The following is a 9,559-nucleotide window of genomic DNA, read 5'->3' on the forward strand; positions in this document are numbered from 1 at the left end:
TAGTGGTCGTTTAGTGGATTTGTGGCACTTGGGTTGGGAATGATTACGTCATATTTTTGGTCATATATCAAGCATTTTGAAGTGGAACAAAGGTTGACTTTGGACATCATTTTTCAAAAGAAACACTACGTTGATGGTTGATTTTCATTTCATATAAATTGCACCGTTCGTTTCAAAGTTTTACTGTGGTAATCCCATGTTGCTAACCATCTGTTCAGACCACCGCCTCAGCTCTGACAGTTTTCTGTTGCCTTCAGCTGTCAAATTGCTCCACTGCATACCAGCCTGCCAGAAATGGTTCATTCGTGGTCGTGAAAAATTCTTTCTCCGTGCTAATTCTACGTTAACTATATTTTACCTACGGAAAACAGTGTTTTCAGACATTTTACTGCAGCAAAAAGGCAGTATAGAGTGTAAAGAATTGAGTGCGATTGAATTTGAGCGGCGGAAAGCGTTTGCCAACTAGGTAAATAAGGTTTTAGCAGCGTCTTTGGGTTTCGCTATGGCGGCGTCAGTAGCGCCGGTGCTCCGCCATATTAGAATGGTGAAAATCCACACTTTGTCAGTGCGCTGGTGGCCCCACCAAAACGATGAAATGTGCATTTTGTTGCAGTCAAACTGTTTCTAAGCGTCGTTTTCTTTTATTTTCTCATCGTTACAGCAAGCGTCCTTGAATTCTGGGCGAAAAGAAGGGGTGTGAAGAAAGTGGTGTGAGGTACAGCAACAAAACCCGACCGAAAATGGTTCTGCGTGGCATTCGGGGTGGATATCACCCGCGGGGTGGCGGAGGGACTCGAGGCAACGGGCGCACGTCGTACCATGGCGGCAGTGGATATCATGGCTCGAACCATCACAACAGCAGCAACTATGACAACCGTAACGACAACCGCAACAGTCGGTACGGAAGCAGCAGCGGCGGAGGTGGGTACGATTCCCGCAACTCGTCCCGGTATGAATCAGACTCGCGGTACTCCCGGAACGACAGCCGCAACGATAGCTACAAGCGGTCCAATTCGTCCAAGTACGAGGTAAGGCAAAAGGGTTTTTTTTTTAAAATCATGGCAAGGTTGACGTTGTGATGGTGACAGCTTTTATAATGAACATTTTATTTCCCGCACTCGGCTAGGATAATCGCGACCGTCGTTCGCCGGACCGGAAGCGTCCCCGCAGCGATCACAACTCTCAGGTAATTGTGGGTCGAGGTTTTGCGTTTCGGCGTGATTTAAATATTTAAAGGGAAGTAGAGCATTAAACAATTGCTCAATCACGCTATCGAAAATAAGCATTTGCCTTCCAATGGCATCCTTTCGCCCCCTTTGTATGATAGCTTTCAGGCCGTCTGCATAATTTAAAACATTCCGAAGTATGTCGTGTACTTACAGAAATAGTTCTTGATCTCGGTTATAACGTAGCTTGATTTGTTTCTAGACCTTCAATGGTATGATCCCCCAACTCTTATTATCTCAATTGTGTGTCCATTACGTACAAAACCAAACCTTAAATTTAGTGAACCTTTTCTATGTCCTGTATTAATTGATGATAATTTTTTTTATTTCGCGCTCAAACATCGAACTCGTAAAGTTGTTTCCAATGAAGAAGAGACACGTGATAAAGCTGCTACAGCTGCTCATTGTTTGAACTCAGAAGTAAAATAAGCAAGATAATGCACGTGGGGATAGGATTTGTCCATTTTGGTGCATCCTCCCTAGAGGCCGAACGAGCTTTAAAAAAAAACAAGGGGGAGAGCACACGATCCCACACAGCATGATGCAGCAATCAGGCATCAGCATCTCGAGTTACGTTTCCATGGTCACAAGTATGCACACGTTCGCGGATGAAATCGCAACGTTACGACCGGAAACAATGAGCAACACCGTATGACGGTGGTAGTGGTGGTCGGTTGCCAGGCTGTATCGGGTGTATGTATTGCTCTCTGTGTGTTTCGATTGGATTGAGGACTAGAGGAGAAAGATGATAGAGAGAAATAGTAGAGGAGATACATACAGATTTACATAGATCGTTTTTTCTTGTACAAGTTTCAAGCTTCTGGCTTACAGAAAGCAATTTATATTCGCCAAACCATACAAAACATGCTTGAGCAGTAACAACAATCCACATTGCAAAGAGCGCGAGACACAGCCGCTGCTGCTGCTGCTGCTGCTGCTACACAGGATAAAAGAGAGACAGCCTTGTTGCGAGAACCGGGAACCGTTTCCGATGCATCCTCTGCGCGCGCGGTCGTTATGATCCACTTTGTGACCGCAGCGAGAAGGTTAATCAGCGTTACAGTTCACAGCAAGCACGGAGTGTGCTCTAGATTCAAGCTCATTAAAACCCACGACTATGGTGTTCCTCCTTACGTTTACCTTGCATCCAACTCATTTTCCGATTGAATCATACCAATCGCGCGAGATTACATTACTATTGCGAGCGTGCAAAGAAGTGTGCACTACTCTGTTGGGGCCGATCGACCGCGTCAGTGCGTGAAAGGATTCAAACCATCCAGGGTTTGCACAACACGTGGTGTGGTAGCTCAACATCGAAAATCGATCATCAAATGCATTATTTTTCTTTTAATAACCCCCTTATTATCTGTTCGTCCGTTCGTGTATCGAAAAAGCGTGTGCGCAGTATGGCATCTCTCGTTCCCATCAACCTTTTCCTTTCTGGGCGCATTTGTATGTTGTGTATTGCATCAAAGCGAGTGTGTGTGTGGAGTTCGGAATTTGTAGCAAACCGAAGAAAAGATCTAAATATGGTAGAGAAGGGCAAAGCATCTGTATCAGCGGCGTGATTAAAACGGAAACCAATCACGAAGAAAAACTGATCAACCAATCACGACACTGGTGGTGATGATGGTGGTAGGACAAGCGTGAAGGGGGACTGCCTTGCTCACAAGTCTATCCGAGGAGCGTTGCTCTCGATGCGTTCGTGACGATCATGTGGTGCTGCATGTGTTAAAGGAAAGGAACGTTGTACGCGGGAGGTGATGTGATGATGATGATGATGTGCAAGCGGTTATACTAAATTTCACTATTAAAAAGACCACGAAGAACGAGCCGGAAGGAGCAGGATCAGTATAGTTCGTCTCATAAATGCTTTGAAACACACTCACACACACTGTAAAGTAGCTCGGCGTGCGTTTGATGGCATGAGTAAGCCTTTTCCGCATTTTGATGAAACAATATGGACGGTCAGAAGAAGAAGAAAAAAGAAGAAGGCTCCTTACTGATTGGTTGACGCAGAGTAACTTGAGTAATCTTTCTCTCGTATCGCGCATAGTCTAAAACTCGACCGGAAAACCGTCGTTTGTAACCTGCTACAACACCACCCCATATAGTGAAAAGTATCAATTTAACCAAACAAAACCCCTCCAAAACAAAACAAAACAAAAAAATACGAATCCAAATATCAAACTTCCTTTACACACCATGACATATGATTCTAATGCTAATCTCTTCAACTGGCTAACGAAATTATCCGTCACCATGTGAATTCACACACGCGGCACGATTTTGTGCTCGCTCGCCTGACGCACGCGATGGTACCGAACGTCGTCGAACGGGGAACGAATCGCGGCACGAAATTGATGATGACCCGCCCATGTGCACAAAGCAGGGCGGTGGAAGCTCGCGCCGCGACTACGGTAGCAGTGGCAGTGGCGTCGGCGGACGGGGTGGAGGATCGTCCAGCCGGTACCACGAGGGAGGCGGCGGCAGCTCCAGCTCGTCGTACGACAAGCGGGGAAGCAACGATCACCACTCGTCGACGTCCGGCGCTGGCGATCGGTCGAGCAGCAGCAGCAACAAGTTCGAGCATCATCGCAGCAGCAGCAGCGCCAGTCGCAGCCACGGTGGTGGCGGCGGCGGCGGCGATTCGGGCAGTTCTTACAGGTCGCGGGACAACAACAACACGAGCAGCATGGGACCGCCGCGCTCGGTGGCGATGCGCACCAACCACAGCAACACCGGCGGCCGGCCGATGATGCGCCCGCCGATGGGGGGCGGCCACCGTTCGACGATGGGTGGCAGCACGTACATGGGCAGCGGCGGAATGCATCGCCGCGGGGGCGGTATGATGCGGGGCCGTATCTCGCACTACCGCTCCGACGGGCGGCGGGGCATGCTGACGACGCGCATCATGGGCGGGCACCACCGGCGAACGGATGGCATGCGGCCGATGACGATGCACAACCGGCGCTATCCCTCGATGCGGGGGCGCGGCGGCGACATGCGCAACCGCATTATGGGGGGCGACGTCATGTCCAAGCGTGGGGTCGATATGAAGGTTTCCAAGAAGTAGGTATCGCGCTTTTTATGGAGGAGACGTGGGGAGAGACTTTTGACTGAGTACGGAATTGCATTGGTTTTTTGCAGAATTCTCATCAAGCGTGCGCTTCAGGCGGCTAAGGATGGGTACGAGGATTCGGCCTCCGACAATGAGGATGAGGACGACGAGGAGGATGACGACGGTGGAGACGATGATGCGGGACCGTCCCGGGCTAAGAAGGCCAAGAAGGCTGACGCCGATGATGATGATGAGGAGGATGACGAGGAAGACGTCAAGCAGGAAAAGAGTGAGATGTGGGACGATGACGACGATGGAGGCGATGGAAAGTCCAAATCTTCCGCTCACAACGAGGATGAGGACGATGTCAACACCACTGGTGAGTTCAAAAGACGATGAAATTAGTAGTGATGAGAAAAATGAAATTTTCGTGGGAATCGATTCCGGATAGTAGGAAATCACTTTGCAAAATAGGATCCTGAATCGGAATCGGCTCCAGAATCGGATTTGGTACCGAAATCGGAATCAAAAGTGACTCCGGGATTTGAGTCGGTTTCGGCATCTCCATGAGAATGGGCGTTTGTTGTCCTATGCTGCTACGATTATATTGATAGCCCTAAAGAATCCAAATTTACTTGTAAATGATCCATTCTCATGAAAATTCCGGGACTGATTTCGAATCTGAAACGTCTGATTTCAATTCCAGAACTAATTCTGATTCCGCAGCCAATTTCGATTCTGGAACCAATCCGATGCTGGAGATGATTGTGATTCCCATGTCGATTTCGATTCCAGGATTGGATTCGATTCCAGTATCGGATTCGATTTCAGTATCGGAATCGATTCCAGTATCGGATTCGATTCCAGTATTGGATTCGATTCCAGTATCGGAACCAATTCCAGTATCAGAATCGATTCCAGTATCGGAATCGATTCCAGTATCGGAATCGATTCCAGTATCGGAATCGATTCCAGTATCGGAATCGATTCCAGTATCGGAATCGATTCCAGTATCGGAATCGATTCCAGTATCGGAATCTATTCCAGTATCGGAATCGATTCCAATATCGGAATCGGTTCCAGTATCGGAATCGATTCCAGTATCAAAATTGATTTAAGTATCAGGTAGTTCCGATTTCGAGCTCCTACCATTAGAAGATATGAATCATCGTGCAAACAAATAATGAAAAAACATGCTTTTTACCTTAACCACACACACACAGGTGCTACGGTTGACGATGGTGACGATGAAAAGGATGGCTCGAAGCAGCAAACGCCGACGAAGAAATCCGCCAAGAAGGAAGACGCTAAGGATAGCAACGCGGAAGACGACCGCAAGACGACGGACGATGGTAGCGATAAGAAGCGTTCGACAAAGATCAACACCAAGTATCGCACGTCGAACTTTATTAAGCTCACGTGCACGCACTGCAAGCTAAAGTGTGTCACTTTCAAGGTAAGTGTGTGTGTGTGTGTGTGTGTGTGTGTGTGTGTGTGTGTGTGTGTGTGTGTGTGTGTGTGTGTGTGTGTGTGTGTGTGTGTGTGTGTGTGTGTGTGTGTGTGTGTGTGTGTGTGTGTGTGTGTGTGTGTGTGTGTGTGTGTGTGTGTGTGTCATGACATTCTTCAAATTCATTTCAACACATTTTCCACCTTCCAGGAGTACCAGACGCATCTGTACACCCGCACCCACAAAATGAAGATGCGCGCGCTGGCGATGAAGTGCCGGGAGCGGCTGCTGGAGATGCGGGCCGCCCAGCGCAACGCGCAGAAGGACGAGGACGAAAAGTCGGAGGACGGTGCCGGTGGCGATGAGGGCAAGCGGCCCGGCTTCTGCCTGCTGTGCCGGCTGAACTATCGGCAGCCGCGCGCCGTCCACCAGCAGTCCGAGGGGCACAAGATGATGAAGAAATTCCTCATGCCGTACTGTAGCGTGTGCAAGCTCGGCTTCAAGAGCCCGATGGCGTTCGAGACGCACCGCGCCTCGCTCGATCATCTGAAGATTAAGGCACGCGTGGAGCGGTACGCTTCGTCCACGAAGGGCGACGATTCGGGCGACGAGAACCAGGCCGAGGCGGGCGATCTCGACCTCGACAGCATGACGATCGTGGACGAGGTGGGCAAGGTGGATGACATTTGCGAGCCGGGTGTGGCGGGAGAAACGCCCACCAGGAAGCAGCGCAGTTACGGCGATGGCGGCGGCAGTGGTCGCGCAGGCACGGAGGATGAGGACGACGAGGACGACGATGATGATGAGGAGGAGGACGATGAAAATCAGATGATCATCGGCGAGGAGCACGTGAAGAAGGTGCAGGTGCAGTACTGCGACCTGTGCAATATGTACCTGCCCAGGCGCACGGAAAATCAGGACCGCGTGCTGCGCGAACACTGCAAGAAGCGATCTCACCTGAAGCTGTACATCCGCTTCCGGAACGACAAGAAGCTGCGCGAACAGGCGGAACGCTTCCACAAGAAGAAGCTGAAGGGTGACAAGGAGGCTGCGGGAAAGAAGGGTAAGAGAGAAGAGGGTGGTGTTTTTTATTTAACCAAATGAGAGTTTTTAACCAAAAATCCACGTTTCCGCTTTGCAGGCGATGACAAGAAGGCAAACGATTCGATCACTTCCACCGACTCAAAGACGGTCACGGACGGTAATAGCACCGCGAACACGAATGACACAACCTCCACGCCCAAATCGGAAGGCGAAACCCGATCGGACAAGAAAAGTGACACGGCCTCGACGGGTAGCGCAGCCGAAAGCGCAAACAACGCAACGTCAGCTAAGGTGAACACTTCCAGCGCGAACAAAACCGACGTTGATTCGTCCGACGCGAACCGCTCGCTGGATGGAAGCAACAGCACCACCACCACCCTAGCGGCGACGATCGGTGGTGCCGATGGGCCCGGCGAGCCCTCGGACGAGCTGGTCGACAAGCTGATGTGGCAGGTGGTGGACAACGAAGATCTGGGCGATCTGCTGCGCGACGTGCAGGACGACGCCGAGGAGGAGGACGACGATAAGACGAACCTGGAGCGCTACGACAAGTTCCGGCACACGGAGAAGAACGGCGGTGAGCAGCGATCGGATGCCGCCGGTGCGGACGAGGAGGATACCGTTGCCAGCAAAGCGCAGGCCAAAAAGGGAACGGCCGCGAACGGTGGTGGTGCCGAGGTGGCCGCTAATGGGGAAGCCTCCAAGGAGGCCAAACCCGCCGCGTAGGAATGTGTAGGGTATGTGTGTGTTTGTGTGTCGAATTCATTACGATAAGGAAGCGTAGTTGTGTTTTTGAACTTAATATACTTATCGTAAGTAATAAGTGCACACGGTGCATACATTTAGGATAGTGTGCGCGCGCGTGTGTATTCAGTGTAGGTTATAGATCATTTTGTGAACTTTCCACACAACCGTTGAAGCATTATTTTTTAGAAGTGATTTTCAATTTCATTCGTTACACGATTTTTTTTTTCACGAAGTTATTCACTCAACTCATTCAGTGTTGCTCCAGTAAACTTAAGGCTAATAATACTTCGTCTCCGACGGGAAGCTACTTCCCTCTCTTACACACTACAACTATAAACTACTGCGGGCTGACTGCAAACAAAAAAGGGCTACAGAGAAAGGTGGCAGAAGTGATGTTGCGACCCATGTACCTGCCAATATACCCGCCACCAACACACCAGTAGCGTTACAGGGTTTAAACGTTAGGTTGCGTCGCGCCGTCAACGGCACTCGTTACACGAGAGGTTCGGGTTTGGTTTTATTCTGAAATTTAAGTGTTCTACAGGAAGGCACTTAAAAATCGATTGTTTTTTTTTAATATTCAGATTGAACACACTGACAACGTAACAAAGGATTTTGTTTGTAGTCAAAGTAATCGCATTAACTAACATTAATAAATATCGAAACTAGAGACAAAGTTTTCGGGTTACATTTATACGTCAACGAAAGAATTCGGATGAGCTTTTACAAACAAGCGGAACACATTGCAGGTACGCTTACAACAATACAAATCGCTTTTATTTACATCTCAAAATCATCCCTCATATCGTTATACTCCATCAGATGCTTCTGGATGGCGGAACCGTCCACCCAGGTGATGAAGTCCTCCAGCGTGCGCGGCACCAAGAACGCCGGATCCTTCACCACCTCCACCCCAACCCGCACGTGCCCATGCTCCACCATCTTCGTTGCGTGCGACACATTTTCCGACATCTTGCTGCGCACCAGCACGAGCGGCAACCGCCGCCGGCAGAAGCTAGACGCACTGATTTTGTTCGCATTCTCCAGATCCCACTTGGTCGGTATCACGCCCATCACGTACAGCTTCTCCAGCAGCAGCGCACTCATCTCCGTCCGGAACGGGTGCTTCGGGTCGATGTCCGCGATCTTGCGCGCCAGCTCGCGAACGCTGCGGGCCATCTTGTTGTAGGCGGTGTAGTCTTCACGCTTCTGCAGATGGTACTTGCGCATCACCTTCGCTTCCTGCAGGCTGTTCGTTTCCTTCCAGTTGAAGAAATTGACCTTCTTCAGCAGCTTCTGCTCGTGGAACTTTAGCTTGCGCACCATGCTGGCGGCTGGCGCGGGGTTATGTCAGGTGCGGTGAGTAGCAGAACTGTTCCCAGTTTGTTTAAATAGGATTTAATTTTTGTTAATTCCGTTTTTTTCTGCACTTTTTGTTGTGTTTTCCGGAATTCGCAGCACAGCACCGATTGGGGGGGAAGGTACCAACAGCGAGCGTAAACAAACGCATGTGCTGGTTGACAGCTGTCAATTTGTCGCCGCGGGATTGTGCCACATCAACTGTGGGATTTGGGAGGTAAACAAACGGTATATACTGTGGTATTGATTGAAAAGTAACCTTGCAAATGGAACAAGATGGCGAAACAGTCCGGAAGGGAATCAATTCAAGGATTAACCGGCGTGTTAGTCATTTGACCTGCAGGCTTTACACTGCAAAGTAAGTAATTAAGTGTAGGCAAAGAGATGAATGAAACGAAACGTCTGCCTTCCCAATGACCATCAGCTACAATGTTGCTCCTGTTTATTTTACAAACAACCCGTTCAAACATTGCATTTCATATTCACAAAATATTCGCTGTCTCCTTGTTTTCCGTTTCCAATTTGCAAGGTTTGAGCAGAGCTAACAACAAGTGCTCTGTTGAAAAGCGAAAACTCAAACATCATTCAAATTATTGTAAATTGTTGGTTTTTGAATGCCGCACTGCTAGAACGGCTCATTCTGTACAAACAAGGCACGTGCAAATTTCCAATTCA

General features: G+C 49.3%; 2 protein-coding genes across 2 annotated transcripts; one reads left to right on the top strand and one right to left on the bottom strand.

Annotated features, from left to right (window-relative positions):
• The first annotated feature begins 295 nt into the window (after positions 1–295).
• On the top strand, positions 296–8,201 carry LOC120908492 (dentin sialophosphoprotein-like). Its single transcript, XM_040319503.1, has 8 exons — positions 296–466; positions 662–1,028; positions 1,127–1,186; positions 3,619–4,298; positions 4,377–4,666; positions 5,511–5,743; positions 5,945–6,797; positions 6,876–8,201. The coding sequence occupies exons 2-8, from the start codon at positions 741–743 to the stop codon at positions 7,502–7,504; spliced, it is 3,033 nt and encodes a 1,010-aa protein (XP_040175437.1). The 5' UTR covers positions 296–466; positions 662–740; the 3' UTR covers positions 7,505–8,201.
• A 74-nt stretch (positions 8,202–8,275) lies between these two features.
• On the bottom strand, positions 8,276–9,041 carry LOC120908493 (U3 small nucleolar ribonucleoprotein protein IMP3). Its single transcript, XM_040319504.1, has one exon. It carries the CDS (start codon positions 8,849–8,851, stop codon positions 8,306–8,308), a length of 546 nt encoding a protein of 181 aa, XP_040175438.1. The 5' UTR covers positions 8,852–9,041; the 3' UTR covers positions 8,276–8,305.
• Positions 9,042–9,559: the final 518 nt, after the last annotated feature.

Source organism: Anopheles arabiensis, chromosome 2 (assembly GCF_016920715.1).
Source record: "Anopheles arabiensis isolate DONGOLA chromosome 2, AaraD3, whole genome shotgun sequence".
Classification (NCBI taxonomy): Eukaryota; Metazoa; Arthropoda; class Insecta; order Diptera; family Culicidae; genus Anopheles; species Anopheles arabiensis.

Bases quoted from the DNA above. Each gene is read 5' to 3' on its own strand.
- LOC120908492 (XM_040319503.1), top strand. From the start codon at position 741: ATGGTTCTGCGTGGCATTCGGGGTGGATATCACCCGCGGGGTGGCGGA. The intron at 4,299-4,376 runs GTAGGTATCGCG...GGTTTTTTGCAG, and splicing joins GATATGAAGGTTTCCAAGAA to AATTCTCATCAAGCGTGCGC. The intron at 6,798-6,875 runs GTAAGAGAGAAG...TCCGCTTTGCAG, and splicing joins GGAGGCTGCGGGAAAGAAGG to GCGATGACAAGAAGGCAAAC.
- LOC120908493 (XM_040319504.1), bottom strand. From the start codon at position 8,851: ATGGTGCGCAAGCTAAAGTTCCACGAGCAGAAGCTGCTGAAGAAGGTC.